General features: G+C 37.1%; 1 protein-coding gene across 4 annotated transcripts in view; it reads right to left on the bottom strand.

The window, feature by feature from the left end:
• LOC106081647 (protein kinase C) overlaps window positions 1-24,716 on the bottom strand; it is a 69,396-nt gene extending 44,680 nt beyond the window's left edge. Inside the window, exons 1-3 of one of the 4 annotated variants that reach the window (XM_013243766.2) lie at window positions 24,542-24,716; window positions 6,384-7,432; window positions 1,330-1,581 (exon numbers count right to left, since the gene is read on the bottom strand). In XM_013243766.2, the coding sequence (XP_013099220.1) occupies window positions 1,330-1,581; window positions 6,384-6,537 (406 nt within the window). In that variant the 5' untranslated portion in view covers window positions 6,538-7,432; window positions 24,542-24,716. Of the gene's footprint in view, window positions 1-1,329; window positions 1,582-6,383; window positions 7,433-24,423; window positions 24,506-24,541 lie in introns of those variants that run through there. The other 3 variants (XM_013243767.2, XM_013243768.2, XM_013243769.2) reach the window with 3 other exon arrangements.
• Window positions 24,717-25,797: the final 1,081 nt, after the last annotated feature.

Raw genomic sequence — 25,797 nt, 5'->3', positions numbered from 1 at the left:
AACCGATTTGAACCATACTTGGCACAGTTGTTGGATATCACAACAAAATACTATGTGTAAAATTTCATTTCAATCGGATAAGAATTGCGCACTCCAGAGGCTCAAGAAGTCAAGTCGTGCAAAATACTTGGCACAGTTGTTGGATATCATAACAAAATACTATGTGCAAAATTTCATCCCAATCGGATAAGAATTGCGCACTCTAGAGGCTCAAGAAGTCAAGATCCAAGATCGGTTTATATGGCAGCTATATCAGGTTATGGACCGATTTGAACCATACTTAGTACAGTTGTTGGATATCATAAAAAACGCGTTTTGCAAAATTTCATTCCAATCGGATAAGAATTTCGTACTCTAGAGGCTCAAGAAGTCAAGACCCAAGATCGGTTTATATGGCAGCTATATCAAAACATGGACCGATATGGACCATTTACAATACCGACCGACCTACACTAATAAGAAGTATTTGTGCATAATTTCAAGAGGCTAGCTTTACTTCTTCGCAAGTTAGCGTGCTTACAACAGACAGACGGACGGACGGCTAGATCGACATAAAATGTCGCGACAATCAAGAATATATATACTTTATGGGGTCTCAGACGAATATTACGAGAAGTTACAAATGACGTCATTCTAGTACAGAATGACGAAATAAGTATACCCCCATCTTATGGTGGAGGGTATAAAAAGTTACACAAGGAAGTGGAAAAGGGGACAAAAATTAGAAAATGAACGGTATTTAGTGGCACAATTAAAAAGCTGCATACTATAATTATTGTCGAAAAGTGTCAAATTTGATACTAAAGTGCTACAACAGTTACGCTTATCCTGAGGCCAAGGAAGCATAATCTTGAACTCCTGATGGGAGTCCTTACAGGTCATAGCAACTTTAGATCTTTGACGTCGCGCCGTACACAGGTAGAGGGGGACTTATGCAGTATGGTAACAAGGAGTTGTAGACGGTCGAGCAAAAAATATGTCACTCCCCTGGAATTGCGAGAAGACGCAGATAATGGGTGAAAACATCTTTCCATGCATTGATTCCCTTAAGACATTTTGTCCCCTTGTCATTCTAGTTTTCTCCAGAGGTCTGAATCGGCGACAGAGATTTCATTTTCCCCTGTCCGTCTGGTTCTCTATTTTTTTTTGTCTTGTGCGTTTTTTGTATATGCTAGATCTAACAAAGGCATTTGGGAATGAGGAAACATGACATATTGACTAAGATTGCCATATTTCTTAAATTTCGTTTCAAAAAGGAAAGTTTGACCTATGTTTTAATATCTATCTAATGTACAAAAATATAATTTTGTATTGGTGATGTTTACTTACCATTCTTATTTTTAAGTTCTATGATAACATGTATCCTTCCTTGAGGTTCTAAATTTACCCATAAATCCGGCACACTGCTTTCGTGTTGCATAATATCCTCGAAGGGTATTATGCAATTTGCCACAAAATCATCCGGTGGGAGTGCCGCATCGTGAAATACCGTTAAATTTATATTTTTCGCATTCGTTACATCGTGCACAAATTGTTCATTCCAAACGGGATCAAATGTTTTTGGACGTGTTGTTGAGCGATCTGTAAGAAAGATGAAATAAAAAAAAAATATTTAAAAATTTAAAAATTTGTTTAAGTACATAAATGTTATAAATGTTAAGATTTTTCTTAATATTTATGTATCAATCTGGTTGTTGATTGAGAATTTCAGCGTCATATGAACCATGATCTGTATGAACTGTGTCAAAATACAACGATTAGGTTGAATAGGTCAAGTTGTCAGAATGAATGAAGAAGCCGCAGCTAGGAAAATGGATCTGATGGTATTCGCAGAAGGGAAAGATCATGTATTGCGTTTGAAAGGCTTTTAGCTCCGCTTTAAATGGCCACATATAGAACATATCGTGCAAGGATGTCGAGGCATAAAACATAACGTGCTATTCCAAAATTAAAAGAAATAAGAGAAAATGTATAATATGTGGAGGTTTCAAAGGCCGTACATTGGTAAGTCGAACTTATATCGAATATACCGCGAAAACATGTATACAATGTAAGGATGACACTAGCCAAGTTTAACACCTTTCACACTAGCTTTTATTTTTCACCGCATGTGTTTTTCTTTGTAGTGATGGACTTATTTTCCACACGACTACATGGCCTCCATGGCATACACATGTTAGTTGTGCATCTATTGGAAATTGTATTGATGGCTTCGAACGCTAGACAACGGCTGGGCTCTGCCGAATTTTAATTTTCAAGTTTTTTGTCTGTTATAGCGAAAATCATTCATTTTATAATTTTTCGTTCGTTCGTTGTTTCTCTTTTGAGACGCTTTTAATGATCGAAGTTTTTTTGCAAAGGAAAGCCAGATATCACAACGCACCAACCACCTTGGGTTAATAAGTCTTCCAACCAAAGTCGGTGGTGTTTGTTGTTATCTCTTGGTGTGTGTTGTTATCTCTGGCTTTCCTTTTCTATTGCAAAAAATCTTCCATCATTTAGATCGTCTCAATAGAAAAGCAAACGAAAAATTAGTTAGGTTAAGTTTAAGTGGCAGTCTCATCAGACTCACTTAGAAGTTTTCGTCCATTGTGATACCACAGGAACAGAAGAAGGAAGATGCCTTCTAGTTTCTGCAAAAGTCGTTGCTGGCAATCTTCAGCCTGTCAACATGTTTTCCGATTAGACAGTCACCTGTCATGACGGACACAATGACTGTGACGTCAGTTCTGGCCAATGACAGCAAAGCAGTAGACCTCTTCAAGTCTTCGCCCTAACAGGCAAAAAACTTGAAAAAAAGAAAATATGTTCAAATAGGAGGTGGCAACCATACCATAATACGGTCCGATCTATACCATATCGGGTAAGGATGACGCGGGTTTTAATACATATGCCAGGTCCAAATTTCATTGAAATTTGCCTTTGTTTCTTTATATAGATTCTTATAAAGATCAGGATGCTTATTTATGGGAAATATATTTTCCAATCAAGGTCATTAGGATGGGCGGACTTTTGCAGGGTTTGCGATCACGAGGAGGCGTCAAATACGGCTTAGCACCATTTGTGTCAGTGCGAGGATAAGACACAGAATAATGGATTTTTTCATATCTGGATTCACTCCAGTTAGTAAGTCCTTTTGGCATTTGGTAGTTCAGTGGAGACTTGAATTGGATAACTGGAACATACCTTCACCGGTCACAGTTTCTACCGGGTTGTTTCCCGGTACATGTTTGTTGATGTGTTGCATCCCCCCTCGTCTGTTCTGTTTTATTATTTAGATCTAGGAATTCTACGACTAAATTGGGATGCGTCCAGAGGGATCTGGTCCTGAGTCGGGTAGGATTAGCTGGGCAGTTAACTAGGTTGCGTGTGTCGTGTGGTCCCACGTTACAATCTGAACACGCATTCAACACACTGGCATCAATCCCAGCTCTGTGGGAATCGCAGCGGATGAATCTACCGAATCACAATTCAGCCAAAACTACTCTGGTGTACAGAGGAAGGCTAGTTTTTTCAGTTGCAATGTGTGGCGGTCGATATCCAAAAACTGCGTTCACTCGATAGTTGTTCACCGCTTCTTCTACCCTGTGAATACTATCCACCCCCGCCTGCCTAATCTACAGGTCCTCTCTTGTAGTGCTGAGCCTCACACTCTAAATCATGTAGAATCACACTGATATCTGTGAGCGGTGGATGCCTTTCCACAAGATGGTGCGAGGGATGGACTCTGCGGCAGCATCCCAGTCCATACTGAGAACTGTGAAGACAGCCCCTCGCAGTACCTAAGGCAGCATTCTGGCAGGTTTGCATGTTAGGCGCCCCAAGTGCTTTCGGCAAACTACTTGAGGACTTTGTTTCTCTTTCCAACCTTGAAACAAATTGCAGTGGCATGTGCGGAAAATCTATAAAGCTGTCAAATTTGACACCAAACATTTTGGGATAGTTGGTGATCGGAATTCTTACGCCTTCGACTATCACTGACCATATAGTGCACAATGTGGCTTAAGATCGGTAAGATTGTAGTTCAATCTAATGCAGACGCCATCAACGAGGGGTCAGAAACAATAAACGTATAATCGTCCGAATATGATAGGATCTTGATGCTGTCTGGTTGGTGCAGAATTGGGAAGAGCGAGAGGTTAAACAGTGTAGGAGATTTAATCCCACCTTGGTGAACTCCATATTTTACTACACCGGTCTTCGACTTATTTTCTCTGAATTCAACAAACGACTGGCTACCATTTTCTGTTCTAATACTGTCTTTCACCCTACTAGGGCGTATCTCTTTTTACGTTTCTCCATCTTTTTCCATTCTATCTTCTTGTAGTGCGAACCCAATGGACCTAAAGATTCCAAGTGAAGGATTAAAAACCTATGTTGCTAGTCGCGTACTCTCCAACCTAATCTAACCTAACCATGAATGCTTGAAATCATACCACACAATGCGTTAGCCTAATTGAACATGTATTGTCCTTTAGTCAAGGTATCAAAATTGGGTGTCAGTGTTTTGGGAAAAGATTTAGTAGAGTATTAGAAGTCAAAACAGCAAGCATCGTTTCAGTCTATCTAATCGGTTTACATGAAAGCCAATTGTAAGCATTAACCGATTAACTCATTTACAATTTATACCAATAAAACCAAAAAAAAAAAAAAAAAAATTAAAAACAATTAAAATCTGCTTAATTCAGCCGGGCCGATCTTATATACCCTCCACAATGGATCGCATTTGTCAAGTTCTTTGAATGAATTTTTCAAATATATATGAGCTACATCAAGTTAATGACCGGTATGGACCGTAATTGGCTTTCAGAAGTCATAGAAAAACACCACCTCCGAAATTTTAGGCAAATCGAGTTATAACTGCGCCCTCTAGATGCTCAGAAAGTCAAATTGCCAGATCGGTTTATATGGCAGCTGTATCAGGTTATCAAGCGTTTTAGACCATATTAGGAACAGACAAAACGACATATGCAAAATTTCAACCAAACTGGCTAACAATTCGCCCTCTAGAAGCACTAGAAGCGTAATCGGGAGATCGGTTTATATGGCGGATATATCAGGTTATGGACTGATTTAGACCATACTTGGTTGGCACAGCTGTTGAAATTCATAACAAAACACCTCATGCTAAATTTCAACAAAATTGGATAACAAATGCGCCCTCTAGAGGATCAAGAAGTCTAATCGGGAAATCAGAAACTTCAGGCAAGTCGAGTAATAATTGCGCCCTACAGAGGTTCAAAAGTCAACTGGAAGATCGGTTTATATGGCAGCTGTATCAGGTTATCAAGCGTTTCAGACCATATTTGGAACAGACAAACCGACATATGCAAAATTCATCCAAATTGGATTACAATTGCGCCCTCTGAAAGCACAAGAAGTGTAATCGGGAGATCGGTTTATATAACGGATATATCAGGTTATGGACTTGGCACAGCTGTTGAAAGTCATAACAAAACACCTCATGCTAAATTTCAACTAAATTGGATAACAAATGCGCCCTCTGGAGAATCAAGAAGTGTAATCGGGAGATCGGTTTACAAGTCAGCTATATCAGGATATGGACTGATTTAGACCATACTTAACACAGTTGTTGGAAGTCACAGCAAAACGATATGTGGAAAATTTCAGAAAAATGGGATAAGAATTGCGAACGGTTTATATGACAGCTATATCAGATTATGGACTGATTTATTTAGCACAGATATGTGCAAAATTTCACCCAAATCGGAAAACAGCTTCAAATGCCTGACTTTACTTCTTCGAAAGTTAGCATGCTTTCGACAGACGGACGGATGGACATGGCTAGATTGACTTAAAATGTCATGACGATCCAGAATATATATGTATACTTTATGGGATCCTAGACGCATATTTCGAGGTATTAAAACGGAATGGCGAAATTAGTATGCCCCCATCCTATGGTGGAGGGTATTGTTAGCGTGCTTTCGGAAGACGCATGGACGGATATCGCTAGATCGACTTGAAATGTTAGGGCGGTGTAGAAAGTTATAATTTTGTAGGATGTTCCACCAACATTGCAGTTAGTTCAGCCCCCCTATGGGGCCTCTTAGAAATATAACCTAAGGATTGGTTTTTTGCGGATATTTTATTCATATATAAATAGACAGTATTTGTTTAGGTTAGTGGGCCTCTAGTGTATCAAATATAATAGGGAGTCCGGTTTATGGGGTTAAAATACCGAACAAGTTACTTCAATAAGAAGTGTTTTTGAGCACAATTTCAAGGGAATATGTATTTTTTTTACAAAAACATTCTGAACGATTCATAAAAAACAACTTTCATTAAAAAAATCCTCTTTTTTGAATTGCTTAAGTCTACTTTGTGTTGGTATGTAATTATAAATGAATTTTTGTACTTACCAAAATGAGATTCATCAACATCGATCGAGACGTAGGGATCTATTAATTGTTCATCGGCTAGTTTACCGAACGTTAAATTGTGTCGTTTTTGAAAATCTGTTGGGCGTAAACCGCTCGCCTCACAGACTTTTATTTGTAGTTTACCCGTAAACATCGTCGTATGTGGAAGCTGCTTTTGTATTGTTTTTGTTGTTATTGTTTGCTGTGTACTTTTATATTCTTTAGGTAGGTATTTCGATTTTTACACTTTTTTGTTTTGCTACTCTCTTTCTTTGGTTGTTTTTGTTCGTGTTTTCTTTTGTTTTGTTGTTGTTGTTGTTAGTATTATTGTATATATTTTTGGCGTTTTTGTTTTTTATTTTTGCCTTTGAGTTGGTTGGTGTTGCTTACTTTTGTCGTTTTTCGTTCGTTTGTTTACTTTCTTTGTGTTACGTTGCGTTGCGTTTTGCGCGCTTGTTGTGTGTGTTGATTATACAAATGTTGAGGTTGTTTAAACGGAAACGCGATAAAAGAGAAACGGATGCGGATGCAAGGTAAATATTAATGTATATGGGTGTGTATTTGTGTTCCTAGGTAGTTGCGAACTTAGTAAAATAGAATTGTAGGAACGATTCCGATGTTGCGACAAATGGTCGGCGATGAAGATGAGCCAACGAAGATGTTACGAACAAACGCCAACACCACCACCACCGAACACCCAACTCACACACGCACACACTGTTTCTACTCCTCAACGAACACACTCGAAAAAAAACACAGTGACACAGTTAACGGCTGCTGCTGTTGTAATAATTCTTTGAGTGTTAAATAACGTCGGCGGCGGAGGAGGTTGGCTTCATCCACGAGAACATACGAAGGTCGCGCGCGCTCTGCCTGAGAAGAGGATTGGAGGGATTTTTTGCTTCGGTTCGGTTGCGTTCTTTTCTTATCTATTTTCTTTTTGCAATGTTTTTCTTCTGTCTTCTGTACGTGTGTGTGTGTGTGCGTGCGTGTGAGTGAATATTTGTTTGGTCGCGTTTCCTTCTCAGCTCAGCGGTTTCTCTTTATTTCTACAAACAGAAGAAGAGCAGAAAAAAATAATGATGCAACGATGTCAATTTCAATGAACAAGAATATAAAATAAATATAGAAACACAAGAATGAACATCGTTTGATGACTGTGCCATCATGTTACAATGCTGGACGCGGTGCTGCTAATGCAAGAATCGAGGATGTGCGAGGTGGGTTGACTTTCGTACATGCACCACAACACAGCATAGAACAATTGACATGCTGCACGGCGAGACGCTTATAACAACTGCTGCTGCTGCCGCTGCTACTCGTGGTACAGAATTCCCTTAGTGTGGTTGGTTTGTTTGGTTTTTATCTCATGTGTTTTTTTTAGTTTTGTTCTCCACCTAACTAGATACTTCGACAGTTTCCTCCCCATCGACAACGATGGCATGGTAGTCCACCATGTAAGTATTATGAAGGCTATAGAATCTTCTAACCTTTAGCCGATATGGGTCAATATTTTTTTCTTTTCTTTTCTTTGTTTGCTTTTGTTTTTACTGCTCCACATGAAGTAGGGCACACTCACATACGTGAAACTTTCACATGTATGCATTTTACATATCGAAAAGGTAAATGGTACAGAGTACATGGAGTGTCATTAAAAATTTCCAACCGTTTTAAAATTTATGACCGATGTAGATTTATGAATGGAAGGAATTAAAGTGAAATGCACAAAGTAATGTAACAAACTGTACGGATAGTGTAGCAAACTAAACTTATATCGCTCTAGGTTAGATGACACTATCCCTGATATCTGCCCTACATGCAACACAGGACCTCATGAAAACAATCACTCATTTACACTCCCGGCGAAACGAACGGTTCTACCATCCCCATTCGAAATGGATCTATAGACCATAGCCAGGTCGAAAAATCTCAAAAAATATCAACCAAAAAACTTGCAGAGATTCCATTGATCACATAACTTGCATGGCGAGAATAAACTTAACAGTCCGAACACTAAGTACAAGCTCTAGTTAAATGTGAAAAAGAATATGATAAACAAGTAAAAAGGCGTTAAGTTCAGCCGGACCGAACTTTGGATACCCACCACCTCGGGTATATATGTAAACCACCTTTCGCCAAAATCCGGTAAAAAATGCATACTTTATGCCCATTATCAGCTATATCTAAATATGCTCCGATTCGGACCAAGTACTAATAACAACAAGTCATTGTTCAATTGTGTATAACAAAATATTGATCTTTTTAGTAGCTATATCTAAAAATAAACCGATCTCAACCATATACGACACGGATGTCGAAAAGCCTAACATAAGTCACTGTGTCAAATTTCAGTGAAATCGGATTGCGCCTTTTATGGGGCCAAGACTTTAAATTGAGATATTGGTCAATATGGCAGCTATATCCAAATCTGGACCGACTTGAGCCAAGTTTCAGAAAAATGTCGAAGAGCCTAACACAACTCACTGTCCCAAATTTCGGCGAAATCGAACAATAAATGCGCTTTTTATGGGCGCAATATCTTATATCGAGAGTTCGGTCTATATGGCAGCTATATTCAAGTTTGGATCGATCTAAACCAAATTGAAGAAGGGTATCGAAGAGCCTAACGTAACTCACTGTCATAAATTTCAGCAAAATCGGATAATAAATGTGGCTTTTATGGGCCTAAGACCCCAAAACGGCGGATCGGTCTATATGGCAGCTATATCCAAATCTGGACCGATCTGAGCCAAATTGAAGAAGAATGTCGACCTATAGCAAACAAAACAAGGGGTCAATACACTCAAAAAATTTTTAACCTCAACACTAGTTAAAATGAACTAAATTTGTACAATATTGAACTTCATAAAGAAGAATTATATGCTCGTTGTTAGTTGAACAATTTCTTAACAGCTACTAACAGTTATTATATTATACTTACATCCGAGCTTAATATTGTGAACTAAAGAAATGAAAATTGTTAACATTCTAGTTACATATATTGAACTAAAATTCCAATTTTCTTAAAAAAGTTTATACAGTAATAAGTTTGAGAAGAGGTATCTTTAACGATAATATGCGTTTACCCATTTTTGGTAAAGTGCTTGCTTATTCCAAAGAAATTTGTTTGAGTAAAATTGCAAACACCAACCGAGTTTTCAACTATTTCATCTATACACAAGAAAAGTAAGTTTTATTTGTACAAATTTATTTTTATAATCCCTTACCAAATTTTTATTAAACGTGACTAAAGATCATGAACTAACGTGTATAATGTAATCAACTCATATTTACAGTAATCATTTTTCTGAGTGTAGAAAAATAATTTTTTTATTTTTTTACGGGAATTGCTGAGGTATTAACATAATGGTGTGCAAAGTTTCGGTATTATAAAGGTTCCTTGGATAGGGTGGTAGGCATTCAATGAAATTTTGTTTGGGCACCGAAAGACACATGTTTGGGGGCAATGCCAACTCTGGCGGTCCACTAACAGCCTAAGGACTAGGCTAGTTTAGGTTGAAGTCGGAGTCAGCCATCAGATTCAAGGGCACAAGTCTTGCCAATTTCAGCGAAATTGGGTAATAAATGCGGCATTCATAGGCTTAAGATACCCAATCGGAAGATCGGTATATGACAGCTACATATATCCAAACATAGTTCGATCTAAACCATATTCGGTTGGTTCATCTGGGAGTCTAAGCCTATTCTATGTGCCAAACGTCTGCTAAATGGGGTAAAAAGTGTACCTTTATGCACTTAATCCTTAATGCACAGCGATATCCAAACATGGTCCGATCTGGACCATATTTCGTTCGGAGGGCCTTGGCCAAATCACATTTCAATGAATGCTGTCCGAGGTGTTAAAGCTCATCGATCGAACCGAACATCGTACCATATCGCCAGCTTTGGCAGGGCATAACATCGGCTGAACATTTTTTCTGATGTTCTCGCCATGTTTCGAACCTAGGCGTTTGGCGCCATGCTAACCTCTGTGTTAGTTCTCAATACTATGATACAATGCGACACAACAAACATATAAAAAATGGTCGGCCGCCAACAAATGGTCTGTTATCCTTTTTAGACAAACTAAAGCATTAAACTGAATCCCAGTTAGTACATAAGGCAACACGTCAGCATTAACCCATTTGAACCTGCGAATAATTTGTACTTACAATCCCACATCAAATATGATGCGTATGAATTACATATAGCCGTCCCTGATTTGACGTCCAGAGCCACTTAAAGTGTCAGGTGTTGCCAAAACGATAGTAAAGTTTCTGGGGTGACCTAACCACCACAAAGAACAATATTATGTACTAACAATTTTAAAAACTACGTTAGGTTGTTTTCGACTAAAAGGGTTAAGAATGTATTGGTCATGGGTGCGTATGAACACTTTTCGATAATTATGTCCACTTACACCATACATCATATGCCACCCAGTCCACTCATTTCCCATATAAAAATTCTTGGCAAAAAAATTATTAGCAAATATAATCGCCAAATCATGGGTGTTATGGAAGTTATGGCAACTTATTTTTTACTGGTATATAACCGTGGACATACCACACATTTCTGAAATATAATATGATAAAACCAGGGTTGGTTTTAAAGTACTGCAAATGTGAAATTCGATAAAGTCCGATAGTGGTATTTTAGATATTCAAATATATATTCACCACATATTTAGTACAAAATAATTGGATCAATCATACAAGATATTAGTTTCGAAATTATACCTATAAAATATTTTTTAGTGTCCAAAAAAGAAAAAATCTGTATAAGCTATATCGCCTAAACGAGAGCTGTTGGAGAAAAACTGTTTCCGGATTTCCAATAATAGTTCACGCACGGCACAAATGTTCTCTGGTCAACGGCTGTTTTTGGACGACATTCATGCAATTTGTTTTTGAGCGAGCGTCTTCCACGCTTGAATTCATTAATTCATTTTTCATAATCCTATAGGATGGCGCTTCATCGCATACAAAGATTAGGGTTCAACAATGGTCTCTTGTCGTGATAGTCCACGTCGAAATTTGTCTTATTGGTTGGAGGTCATAGTTTAAGTCATCTTGCAAATTTTCAGCTAAATGATCTCTATAAAGGTCAAGAAATATAATCTGAAAATCGCTTTATATGGGTGCTATTTATAAACTTGGACAGATTTGGCTCATTTACAATACCAACCGATCTACATTTATAGGTAGTACTAATATAAAATATCAGGCGCCTAAATTTACTCCTTTAAAAGTAAGCGTGCTTTTAACAGACGGACGGACATGGCTAGATCGACCTTAAATGTCATGACGATCAAGAATATATATGTACTCATTGGGGACGATTATTTCGAGGTGCTACAAACGGAATGACTTATTTAGTATGCCCCCATCCTATGGTGGCATACTAACCATCAAAAACAATGAATGCATTAAAGCAACACCCTTACTTGCTGTTGTTGAATAAATGCAAGTCAAAGGCAATGGCGTTATAAAAGCGAATACATGAAACGAATCTCCAGATTTAAATTCTTGTAGCTGTTTTTATCGCATTTCTTACACAAAATTTACGAAATTTGGAAATCACTTGCCTAAATGCGCGGATGTAAACATTCGCAAAATGTTGGGCTCTTTAAATCACCCTCGATGGTGTAATGGTAGGATCTAGATGGTATTCCCATCTTCTGTTTCTGGTTTTGTTGTTGTAGCCACATTTTAATGTAGAGGTGGCGATCTGGTTTTGGTCCAAAGGGCCGATCGGAGCGGGAACAGGTTACCATTGGTTATTTAAAGACGCAAATAAATCGCCTTGTCATATTGAGCACCATAGGCACTTAGTATCTACGCAAAGGCCGGAAATGCCCGGCCTCTCACTGAGGCTCCCCGCTCGATACCGCTGATTGTTCACGGCTGACGTTGCAACTACTTCGTATGGAGCTTTCCACTATCCTAACCTGTGGACGCGCCTGGTAGGTCGCAGATAAGCTTCTCATGACAGCAATGTACACCACACAGATTGGACCTGAATGTTCCAGCCTGTGTGGTGCTCATAGCCAACCCGTGACGGGTTCTCCTGTTCCTGTGTTATTACAGTGTTCGAAAACGTCTAAGTGATTCTGATGGCAGACTGTCACATAATCCTAACCTAACCTACCACCCCTGCATTATTTATTATTTGCTTTTTTTCGAAATATTGGACTCACCATGGTAGTATCTTTTATCTTCACAGATGGAGAGGATACCCGCTTTGCATGCTCTGCAAGTCCCAAACATTCAGAAGAGAAAGCTGGATCATTGCGATATCCGAAACTTCGTGATCCAGACTGATTGTTTGTCTATCTCGAAACGAGTTTTTCGCGTCTCTCGAGAGTTTGTTTAACTGCAATTCGAGCAAAAAGGGAAAATTTTCGAGGTATAAACAGATTTATCAAAGTCCCATCACAAATAAATGCTAACAACCGTCTATATAGACGAATACAGATCGGAAAAAGAAGCCCAGACGAACGACAAGCAACCGTTTGACATCGACAAACAGACCTCCCCCCCATGTCTATGTGACGCTCGTCAAGCTCGCTATATTGGCTTGCTGGCTCTTTTAAGTGGATGGTCCAGGGAAAAAATATTGTAAATATTAAAGTTTTGGTAAAAGTAACCACTTTCGTTAGAACATATCAACATTAGTTTTTTTGCTGCGTTATACAGATTACCTATCAGCATGCTCACAAATAATTTTAGAAAATGTTTTTCTTATATACATAACAATAAAAAATCGACTTTTGAGAATAAATGGTTTATTTATATGTATACCATACACTATGCCATATATTGGGTTGCCCAAAAAGTAATTGGGGATTTTTCATATAGTCGGCGTTGACAAATTTTTTCACAGCTTGTGACTCTGTAATTGCATTCTTTCTTCTGTCAGTTATCAGCTGTTACTTTTAGCTTGCTTTAGAAACAAAGTGCAAAAAAAGTATATTTGATTAAAGTTCATTCTAAGTTTTATTAAAAATGCATTTACTTTCTTTTAAAAATCCGCAATTTCTTTTTGGGCAACCCAATAAATTGCAATTTTTGTAAAGCCATTTTTGATGACACTCACTGTGGGTACGAAAGAACATGCAGCACACATCAATAACTGGCATTGTTTGTGCTGGTCGTTCGCTGGTGGCCTCCATAACCATTTTTTATGAAAATACATATAAACGAGGAACTTAAATGAGCAAATATTAGATCAGACTTTCTACGTAATAATAATGAGGTTGACTGCAACAAGATTGTTATGTCTATGGTGTTGCATCAACTATGCCTCAAAAAGTTGATTTTATATAAGACCCTCATATGATTGCATATACTTCTGGCATTCATACAATTGAAAAAATCTAGTATGGAATAAAGTCTGCCACAGCCTACCTTTTGCGCTAGAGATGAAATTTAAACGTGAAGAAGGGTAACCGTTTTGCTTTCGCTGGCTAAAACAGACGTCTCATTTATTGAGTCCTTCATAGTTGGTCACTGTCTGATCGCAAAACAAGCTGACAGACTGAATGTTGCCAGTAACTACTTTTGCAGAAGCTGTGAGGACGTCGATGAAGACGAGACTATGGAATATCTGTTGTATGTGTGTCCCGCACTGAAGGTCAGTAGGAGTTCAACTTTAGGTTTTCATTACTATAGAAACTTGTCTGATATAGCGGATGTGTTGTTGGGCTTTTTAAAGCGAGCTGGATGGTTTAACGGACTGCCACTTAAACCTAACCTAACCTAGTCCAGTTTGAATTTGAGTTATTTTGTATTATGCATGTTATAGGGGTTCAACAAGTCAAATGGGGGGCTATATAAATTTATATATTTATAGGCCGATTGGGATCATACTTGGCACGCATATCGGAAGTCAGAACAGAAGACTTTGTGCCAATGTTAGCCAAATCAGATGAAAATCAAGGATTCTAGGGTTGAAGAAGTAAAATCCGGGAATCGATTTATATAGGGGCCTATATCAGTTTATAAATCGATTCGGCTCATACATAGCACGGATATTGGAAGTCATAACAAAGGTTTTTATGCCAAATTGCAACCAAATTAAGTGAAAATTGAGGTTTCTAGGGGCTTGAGAAGTCAAATCGGGGGATCGGTTTATATGGAGACAATATCAGTTTACAGACCAATTCGGACAATAGTTTGTACGGATGTGATAATGTGTGTTATATCCAAATTTGAACCGATATTTGCAACCCACAACAACCTACATCAAACCCGGTATGGAATAACAATGAAAACTACGCGGGCTGAGACTTTGTGCTCCGATCTGTGTGGTGTCATCGTTATCCAAATTTGAACTGATATTTGCAACCCCTAACAACCTACATCAAACCCGGTACGGAATAACAATCAGCGCCACGCGGGCTGAGACTTGAGCTCCGATCTGTGTGGTGTCATCGTTATCACGAGAAGCTTAGCTGGGAGCTAGCGTCCACAGGTTACGGATAGTGGAATGAATGCTCCATATGGAGTAGCTGCAACGGCAGTCGCGGACAATCAGCAGTATCAAGCAGAGAGTCTCAGTGAGAGGCCGGGTGGCACCGGCTCTTGCGTAAATACTAAGTGCCTATGATACACGATATGACAAGGCGAGGTATTGGCGCCTTCAATTAACCAATGTCCATCATGTTCCCACAGCGATCGTTTCTATGGACCGGAACGGGATTTCTCACCTATAGGAGCTGAACGAGGATCGCTACCTCCACATGCAAATGCGGCTACAACTACAACAACCTACATCAATAAAAAATATATATCCAAAATATCGAGCGGCTAGCTTTACGCGTTCGACCGCTATAGTGATTTCGACAGATGGAGGGATGAACGGACGGACGGGATGAATGTAGAGACGATTAAGAATATACTTTATGGGGTCACAAATCAATGATGCTCGAAATGATAAGGCGAGTTATTGGAGCCTTTAAATAGCCAATGGCAATCATGTTCCCGTCGCGATCGATCCTTTGGACCTGAACGAGTAAGCTCAACTATAGGAGCTAGATAAGGATCGCACCCTCATCATGTGTGGCTACAACAACAACAGGGACAAAATTTTTACATATAAATGAGTGCTGTCCGATTCAAGTTTAAGCTCAGTGAGAAGAGACCTCCCTTTTTATAGTCCGAACGGCGTACTGCAGAGCGACAACTTTTTGGAAAGTTTCACATGGCATAGCGCCTCAGAAATGTCGCCAGCACTACACAGAAAAAATATCAAAATTTTTTTTAAATTAAAAATTTAATTGAAAAAATAAATTTTTTCAATTAAAAGATTAATTCAAAAAAATTTTGAATTTTCAAATAAAAATGAATTGATTCAATCATTTTTTAAATTAAATCTGAACTTTTTTTTAATTACGATCCTGATTAAAATTTTTGAAATTTTCAATTAAAGAGTTAATTGATTCAATAATTTTTTTAAAAGAATCCTAAAAAGTTTTATCTATAAAATGTGATTCAAAATTTAATCTTTTTTAATTAAACAATAAAACTCCCCAACATTCGTTCGACTATCATTTTAAATTTTTAGACGCCATTCTAATCTTATTTATGATCAAAATATGCATATTAATGGCATAACGGTTCTTTAGCATCGATCTAATTATAACATATTCTATACATTTTTTCTGTTGGGTTTACTTCCCCAATAAATGTAATTGATACTTTCGCTACCAGCTACACTTGCTTTTATAATTGGGAAAACAAAATTTTTCATTTCATTTTTGGAAAAACACCCGGTTTTTGGATATTTTCAATAAAATTTTTAATTGAACCAACTTAAAAATTAATTACATATTATAAAATAATAATTTTTTTAATTGGATTAATTAAAATTTTCATTGAAAATTTTTAAAAATCAATAATTTTTTTAATTGGATCAATTAAAAAATTAATTAATCCCATGGCAGCCGGTTGTACGTACCGAATCAACCCGATGAAGTTCTTCATCGGCAAGGACCGCCGCCTAATTGTATAATACACAGCTACAACAGCAACAATTGGAAATTTCAAAGTTTTTCAATCATCTTTTTAATTGAATATGCAGTTTTATTAATTGAAAATTTTTTCAATCACCTTTTCTAAAAATTGTGATTGGTGTTATCATTTATGTTATTAAAGCAGTTTTAATTAAAAAATTAATTGGATCAATTAATTTGGTGATTGAAACTGATTTTTATTTTTTTCTGTGTAATAGGGGATAAGCACCGCAGTAGCGACTGACCAGTCCTATCACGGCGCAGGATGACTATGAGCACCACACAGTCTGGAACTTTGAGCTCCGATCCGTGTGGTGTTCATTGTCATCACGAAATTCTTAGCTGAGAGCTACCCGGCGCGTCCACAGTTTGCGGATATTGCAACTGCAACTCAATTAAAGGACGGGCGGCATTGGCTTTTGCTAAAGCGAATTATTGACACCTTTAAATAACGAATAACCCTCACAAAAAACCAATTCAAAATTAATTGGTAAAAAAAATCGTAGTAGAATGCTGTTAAATGTAACAACTGGAATCAAAGTTTGACATAGTCCAATTTTGAAAATAATTTGTATTCGTACTAAACTCTTATACGAATATAATGTTCTTTGGGGCATAATTTTGGGGTGGGGTGACCCCCTGGGCAATACCCAAATTTTATATAAATTTCGTATTCTATTCGCAAGTATCCTTTATTTGAGTCCCATATTGTCTCGATCGGCCTAAATGTCCGTTTGTGGGTGCTTTTTCATATGGGGTTGGCCCTTCCTGAAATTTTACCCCTCCCTAGGCAATAACCCCTAATGAAACATATCCTAATGGTGTAGTTACTAAATAAAAATCAAATAAGTACCAAATTAAGGAATGAAATAAAACCAAAAAAATGGAAATAATTCCAAAGTCCAAAATTAAGCATATTTCAAGATTTGGGACTTGTTTTTTATTTTAAGGCCAAAAAAGAAATAAGTCCCAAAAATTATGAAGCTATTCCCAAAAATGTTGAACTTATTTTACTGCGCAATATGTCCCAAATTATATGGAATTTTTTGGGGTTTATTTCACTTTTTCTTTCGGGGTTATTTCATTAGAATTTTTTATTATATTATTCTTTGTTTTTCCGTTTGATACCCATATTGCCCCAATCGGTAAACATGTAATTTTTGGGGGTGGGCGGGCTCCCGACAGTTGGGGTCAAATTCCTATATCAATTTTATACTCTTCTTTTAAATATCTTTCATTTGATATTCATTTTGCCCCCAAAAAATTTCCTTTTTGAGTGAGTTTTGGGGCAGGGCGTCTCCCACGTTATTTTGACCTCAAAGTTTTAATTCAACTTTGAGTTTTTGGGTTACAATAAAAAGGCATACAAAATTTTGCTTAAATCGATGCACCCATGTACGAGATCTGACGTTTTTGAAAATTGACGTTAGGGGGAGGGTCCGCCCCCCTCGCGGATATTAGAAAATTATGTGTCCTATTTTCACCGGGGGCCCAAATTCTACAATCTGAATATTTCATGAAAATCATTACAGCCGTTTTTGAGTCTATTCAAAACAAACAAAGCGCAACATTTTCATTTTTGTGTAATAGATAGAAGATAGATGGGGACATTATTGTAGGAACTGTATTAGCGCTTTAACCCTAGGATGGGCGAACATTTTTTTTCTACCCTGTTGAGCGGACACTGTCTGGCCAGACCACAACTTTAAAAGACCTATAAAATGCTTATAGATTTTTTTAAATTTTAGTTTTGGTTAAAAAAATATTTTAATATTTACTCATTTTTATCGAAAAATCTAGAGATTAGTTTATGTGGGAGCAATATTAAGTTGAGGATAGATTTGGACCGCACATGATACGGTTATTGGAAGTCCCAAAGAACTTTCCGTGCAAAATTTGAGCCAAATCAGACAACAACGGCCGCTACTAGTGCCTCAATAACTCGAATCGGGAGATCAGTTCATATGGGGCTACATCCAAACCTAAACGATAAGGCCCAAATCTGAATAGATAAAGCAATCCCCAACGATCTACACCACAACATTTTAAGAGGATATCTTTATTCGGTCGACCGCTATCGTCATTTCTGCCATTCAATTGTGGTGGGTGTAAAAACATAAATAAATAAAAATAATATATTTACTGCAACGAATACATTTTATACTTTAAAATTAAGATAACTCTATTTTTATATCCACCACCGAAGGATGGGGGTATATTCATTTTGTCATTCCGTTTGCAACACATCGAAATATCCATTTCCGACCCTATAAAGTATATATATTCTTGATCAACGTAAAAATCTAAGACGATCTAGCCATGTGCGTCCATCTGACTGCTGAAATCACGCTAGTCTTTAAAAATAGAGATATTGAGCTGAAACTTTGCGCAGATTTTTTTTTGTCCATAGGCTGGTGAAATTCTAAGATAGGCTATATCGGACAACATATTGATGTAATCACCATATAGACCGATCCGCCGAATTAGTGTCTTAGGCCCATAAAAGCCACATTTATTATCCGATTTTGCTGAAATTTGGGACAGTGAGTTGAGTTAAGCCATCCGACATCCTTCTTCGGCCCAGCCGAACTTAACGCTTTTTTTACTTGTTATCTATAAAATGTATTTAATTGCTTTAAATCTGTTGACAATGCCAGAATTTGCAAAATATATGTTGTGGTCCAGCCAGACCATGTCCGCTCAAATCGGTAGGTATTAATTTCATTTGAATATTATGTCCAAATAAATTCAAAATGTTACAATTTTTCTTTTTTAACATACGAAGAACATTAAAATTTGCTTTTACATTAAGTTCCCTTTTCATAAAAAAAGATGAATGAATTGTAGGGAAGCCATAAAATTCAAAATTAGTCCGACCAGACCTATCTGCGCTTCCTAGAGTTAAAAACTAACATCGTTCATTACCAGTACTAGATAATATATTACATTTTATCTGAGTTAATTTACAAAAATTAATCATACGCCACAAAATGTATTTTAAATTGTGGTTACGTCTAATAAAAAGAATAGTGCATAATAGAACCATAATCCGCAATATTTTAGATCTAGCCAATAGGCCCATTAGTAAGTTTATTGTATTAAAATTGTAATGGTTGTTTCCAGTTATCTTGTCAACATACATATTGAAAAAATAATTGTATATCACATATACCACTAGTTTACGTAGTGTAACCCAGTGGGTTACTTATTAATTTTTAATTTAGGGAAAAAATTAATTTTGCTCCACTGTGTAATGAAAAAGTCTTAACAGAACATGAGATGCCAAATAACTATCAAACTGGATAAAATTAGCCCTCTCTAGAGGCACAAATTAGAGCTGGCAAAATATCGATGGCACTATCGATACTATCAATATTTAATTTTTTGACTGAATATCGATATTTTTCCGATGGATACTGTCACAAAAGTTAAATTTTTTTGAAAAACTAAACAAAAATATGCAATCCAACACTGAATGTATCCTTTACAATACATTGCGCCTATAGAGGGGGCAATTTTCATCTGATTAGACTAACATTTTGTACAATGATTTCTCTCATGAATTCCAACTGACTTTATTCGCCTTGGTTTTATTTGGCCTTTGCATTGATATTGCTTCTATATAAATCGATCTCCTGAGTTGTACTTCTCGTTTTCGTTTGAAATATAGGTGATGGGATATTAACGATAGTATCGATATTATCGATGTTTATAATTAAAACTATCGAAAATATCGCATGTTGCGATTATCGATAGTTTGCCAGCTCTAGCACAAATACATCAAATTGGGAAATCGGTTTATATTGGACCTCTATCTAAGCAAACAGGGATAGGTAAAGTTAGAACTTGTCATATCGAAAAGGTTAAGAAAATGGTGGACTGGCTAAGATATAATGTCATAACGACGATTGGCAAAATTCTCTCTTAACGAGATGGCTGAACAGTTCAAAATTTACCTGTTCTGGGTGCCGGGCCACAGAGATATCCCAGAGAATTGTAAAGCATTCCAGGGAAACTGGGATCTGTGGGAATGCATCTAGCGACATGTAATCTAAGTTTTCAGGACCAGACCCGAAGGAGAACGAATAAAAGAAGGAAGGGGGACTGTGAGCATTCCTAAACTATGTGGCGTAATCTAGACTTGAAGAGGTCTACCGTTTTGCTGTCACTGGACAAAAGCTTGTAAAATTTCAAAGCGGTTGCAAAAAAAGTAAAATAGGGTTAAGTTGGGCCGGGCCGAACTTTGGATACCCACCACTTCGGGTATATATGTAAACCCCCTTTCATCAAAATCCGATGAAAAATGCACACCTTTGCATATATATAGAAATATGTTAAATCGAAATATTGGTCTGTATGGCAGCTATATCCAAATATGGACCGATTTGAGTTTCAGAAAAATGTCGAAGAGCCTCACACAACTCACTGTCCCAAATTTCGGCGACGTCGGACAATAAATGCGCCTTTTATGGGCCCAAACCTTAAATCGATAGATGTGTCTATATGGCAGTTATATTCAAATCTGGACCGAACTGGGCCATATTGAAGAAGAATGTCTAGGGGCTTAACCTTACTCACTGTCCCAAATTTCGGGGACGTCGGACAATAAATGCACCTTTTGTGGGCCCAAAACCTTAAATCGAGAGATCGGTCTATACGGCAGCTATATCCAAATCTAGGCCGATCTGGTCTAAATTCGCGGATCGGTCTATATGGGGCTACATCAAGATATAGTCCGATATGGCCCATCACCGAAATTAACCAGCTTATGGAAAAAGAAGAATCTGTGCAAAATTTCGGCTCAATATCTCTAATTTTTAAGACTGTATCGTGATTTCAACAGACAGACGGCAGACGGACGGACATGTCTAAATCGTCTTAAATTTTTACGCTGATCAAGAATATATGTACTTTATAGGGTCGGAAATGAATATTTCGATGTATTGCAAACGGAATGACAAATATGGTCCGGAAGGATCTTTCACACATACATATGTGAGCTTGACGAGCATCATTACCTCCACATGTACCGCAGGGGTTAGCATGTCCGCCCATGATGCTGAACGCCTGAGTTCGAATACTGGCGAGACCATCGGAAAAATTTTCAGCGGTGCTTTTCCCCTCCTAATGCTGGCAACATTTGTGAGGTACTATGCCATGTAAAACTTCTCTCCAAAGAGGTGTCGCACTGCGACACGCCGTTAAGACTCGGCTATAAAAAGGAGGCCCATTATCATTGAGCTCAACACAACAACAACCAGACATGGGACCATAATCTTTCATCATGACAACGCTCGGCCACATGGTGCTTTGGACAGTAGACAACACAATATTTTAATAATGTATAAATTCATTTTGTTTTGATAACAAAGATAGGTATATTTCAAAAAAAAAATAATGAATATATCCACCAAATCCAAAGAAATGGGCCGATAGTGGTTTAACGTTAATCCGTTCACGTTAATCAAGCGGAAGTTTGCTTTGCAGCAAACGATACAAGGTACCAATGGGTTCACCAGTTTCGTTGAGAGAAAAGAAGGTTCCATTTATTGAGAGCGCAAAATACTAGTGTGGTTTGCTGGACGGGAAATTAATATACAGTTCCAACATTTTCGAAAGGCGAGAAAGGCAACTCTTAACCTATAGACCTGCAAGAGGTCAATTGGCAAATGTGGGGGTTTTCAACTGCATGTCTTACACTTGCTGTATACTGTAGTTGTCGGAACTGCGACAGCCTTTGCTGATGAAGCACTCCATCGGGTTAATCCGGGACATACAACCGGCTGCCATGGGATTGATCTCTAATACTGAAGATCTGGGGGACGGCGCTTTAAAAATCCCACTGTTTTTCGTGTATCACAGCCGTATTGAGAACAACAACCTTTGAATTAAGTGCTACATTTCAAGGAAAAATTGCTGCCACCACTTTCAAGAGAATAAGGGGGCTGTTTGGGCATGAGCGGTTACGGGCTCTATATTATCCTTGATACAATGCCTGATATTCAAAGCAGTGCGGACAACTAAAATGCTATTTGATAAAAAAAAAAAAAACTTTCACTTTAACTGATACAGTCAGTCAATGTGATAATAACCCTGGTAATATTTCTATATAAATAGTTGAAGAGTGGCCACTCTAAAGTACTGGGAGACTAGGCAAATCGAGAAGGATATCCAATCACTCCGATGTGCATCCAGCGCAGAAGGAATCTTCATCTTGTTACTGCGTTATCAAAAAATGTACTAATATGTCTAAGTGATTCTGATTGGAGGCTACCACTACCTAATCTAAATCTAAAAATTGCTGCAAACTAGGAGCTATACTCTGTGGCGTATGATTTTTTTGTAGGCCTCACCAGTACTATTTGATTTCCTATAAAGATTTTTAAATATATTAGGTTGTTGTTATATGCTACTTAGTTTTAGTTCGGAATGTACTAAAAACGATATTAAAATCAAGTCAAAGTGACCCAACCAAGCATATATACAAAATTCTCAAAGGAATGCGTCTCTCGCCCCCTCAATTGATAGTACCTATGTACATGTAATAACTGTATTTTCATGAATGTACTTTTGCACACAGCTGATCCGAAACACAAACAACAACAGCAACAATTGCGTTTATTGAAAATATACTAAAAATCCAGACCAAACTTGGACAAAATGCACAAAAAAAAAAGATTTATTAAAGAACACGTTCTTATTTATTAATTATGGTAGGCATTTTTGCGGTGAAGAACACAAAATGTATTCGAATGAAAAATTGCTATTTTGCCCTTAATAGAGAGAGCTACATGGCCATGTACGCATACACTCATGTACATGTACTGTGTATTTATATATATATATATATATATATATATATATGTATATACATATGTATTTCTAATGCCCCTTTTGCTTGTTTTGTTTCTTTCAGTCCAAGAACATTTAGATATTTAAATATTAAATATTGCAATTTTATGGCGCATCCAAGCAATTTTGCAAAATTTCGCAATCCCCCTTAAAGGGTAGGATAGAGAATACAATGTCTCTAAATACCAGGGTTATTGGTAGGATAAAACCTTCAGGACATACTTATACTTGGCCAATACAAGGCAGCCAGCCAGCCAGTTGGATGGTTAGTTGGTTGGTATGAAAAATGTAGTATGTATGTATCACAAATATTTTGAAGTAAATAAATGCATTGGACGGCAGCAAATGGCCAAATTATCTCGAAAAAATGGGGTTTTCTAAAAACTAGGCAGTAAAGAACATGGATCCATGAGCTAATTTTCTTAAAAGTTGTCTGTCGTCTCCTCTGAAGGTAACATTGAGCAACATTTCTGAAAATCGATGAAAAATTTTTTTTGGTCGCTACGCACAGAGTTGCCGTCACTACATTAAAATTAAACATAGTCCAACAGCATCCTTAAAAATCACAATAGCACGACACACTAAGAGAAACTGGCATTCAGCATATTACTATTTCTTTCCAAAGCTAAACACATACATAGGTCACATTTCATTTCACTATAATGCAATTCAAGAAATTCTGATACACTTAGGCATCGCCTCAAAGAGAAACATTGAGAGTAAATAATTAAAACTTGCGATGTTTCGATTGTAATTTTTCTTATGTTGACAACCATTAAGGAATTCTTGTACCACAAGTTTTATTGATATATGTATGTAGATATCTATGCACACACGATACATTACGTCTTTAATATGATAATGATTTATCAAGCCGATTATAACTGTTATTTTATTGTCACAATAGCAAAGGTTTATTTTGTATTATTAAAAAGTATTTGGCAAGGACAATGTAGACTTCGTTTTTTCTTAAAAGTTTCACCAATAAATACTATTTAAGCATTTCGTTTAAGCACCCACACAAATTTATTTTACATTTTACTTAAAATTTTCAAGCAAATGGATTTATTAATATTAGGGACATTTTTTGTTTTGATTGATTCTTGGCAACACTGTTATATATGTGTACTTATTTTCTGTATGGCAGCAGCAGCCTGTGTGTGTGCCACTCACTCTTCCTCTTCTTCTTTTTTACAAATGGATTCTTTCACTACTACAGAATTTTTTCTTCTTCGTTTCAATGCCAATATTTTAATATTTCTTCATTTTATAATACACAAAATTTGCCCACTTTTGTTTTATTCTTGATGACTCGTATGGTCTTTAGGGAATATTTATTACTTGGAGAGTTGCGAAATGTCTCGGTAAACAATTAAAAGTCTTAAAAAGACTATATCCACACAAATTATTTCTTTTTCTTGGACCTCGACGTTATCACACTTTTACACTTTTTACACACCACACCAGAGCACTGCGCCGAGCTTTATTCGTCAACGGCGGCATCATATTCAAAAACACTCAGCGGCAAAAATACAAAGCCGTCAATTATAGAAAAATTAAACGAAAATTCAAATTTTGATAGAATTCCAAAAATCCTAAAACCAAAAAAATGCAGAATCAATGCAGAAAAATGCCGAATAAAACTGGAAATTTATAAGCGTTTGGTAAATTAGCGCCAGTGGAACCAATAAACGGCAGGGCAAAACTTCAAACCTAAATTAAGGAGTCTACACTCAGCTTCAAGTTGTTTTACTTGCATTGAGATTTTGAAACCAATCAAAGCATCAAGAGTCAGCTTCAATTTGTTTACATACGTTTCTTATTGGAAACAATAAACTACAGGCGTTAACGTCAGTGGCCAGCGGCCTGAAAGTCACATATGAAATGCTTGTTAAACAAATTGACGCTGAGAGTCTAAACCCAACCAAAGAGTCAAGAGTCAAAGTCATAAAAAATCACTAGCGGCGAAACCATATAAGAGATGTAGAGCCTGGAGTAAAATTTGAGGGATGAAAGAGAAACAGCGAGACTGGTGGTAAAGTTGTAATTGAACTATTAATGTTTTTACACTTTTTAATAAATTCGCAGTACGCTAAAATGCATTTAAATTGTATTACAATTTATCACTTAAAATATACTGTATATTTTTTGCAAATTAACATACAAGCATCTGCAATTTTGTAAACATGTAAGCCTTTTTATGTAAGGTTGCCATATTTTTAGTAAAGTTTTCTGAAAATTGTCGGCAATGAAACGAATTTTCGTGAAAATTTGGTAGCAATATTGCATACGACGCTCTCAAAATAGAATAGATTCTATTTCAACGTCTTGATGCTAGACTGCGGCTCTAGCCGTGGCGGTTTTTTGCTTTCCCAATTAAAATGCATGTAAAACAACTTGATGCTGATTCTTGACTCTTTGATTAGGTTTAGACTCTGACGCTGACTCTTTGATTGGGTTTAGACTCTGAAATGGGAAAGCAAAAATTAACAGATACTAGCGCCAGAGGCTGGCGACTGATGATGACAAAGAGCTTAACCCAATCAA

This window comes from Stomoxys calcitrans, chromosome 2 (genome assembly GCF_963082655.1).
Source record: "Stomoxys calcitrans chromosome 2, idStoCalc2.1, whole genome shotgun sequence".
In the NCBI taxonomy this organism is placed as follows: Eukaryota; Metazoa; Arthropoda; class Insecta; order Diptera; family Muscidae; genus Stomoxys; species Stomoxys calcitrans.
Note: the sequence above shows the minus strand (reverse complement) of the source record. Positions and strands in the feature narration are given on the sequence as shown.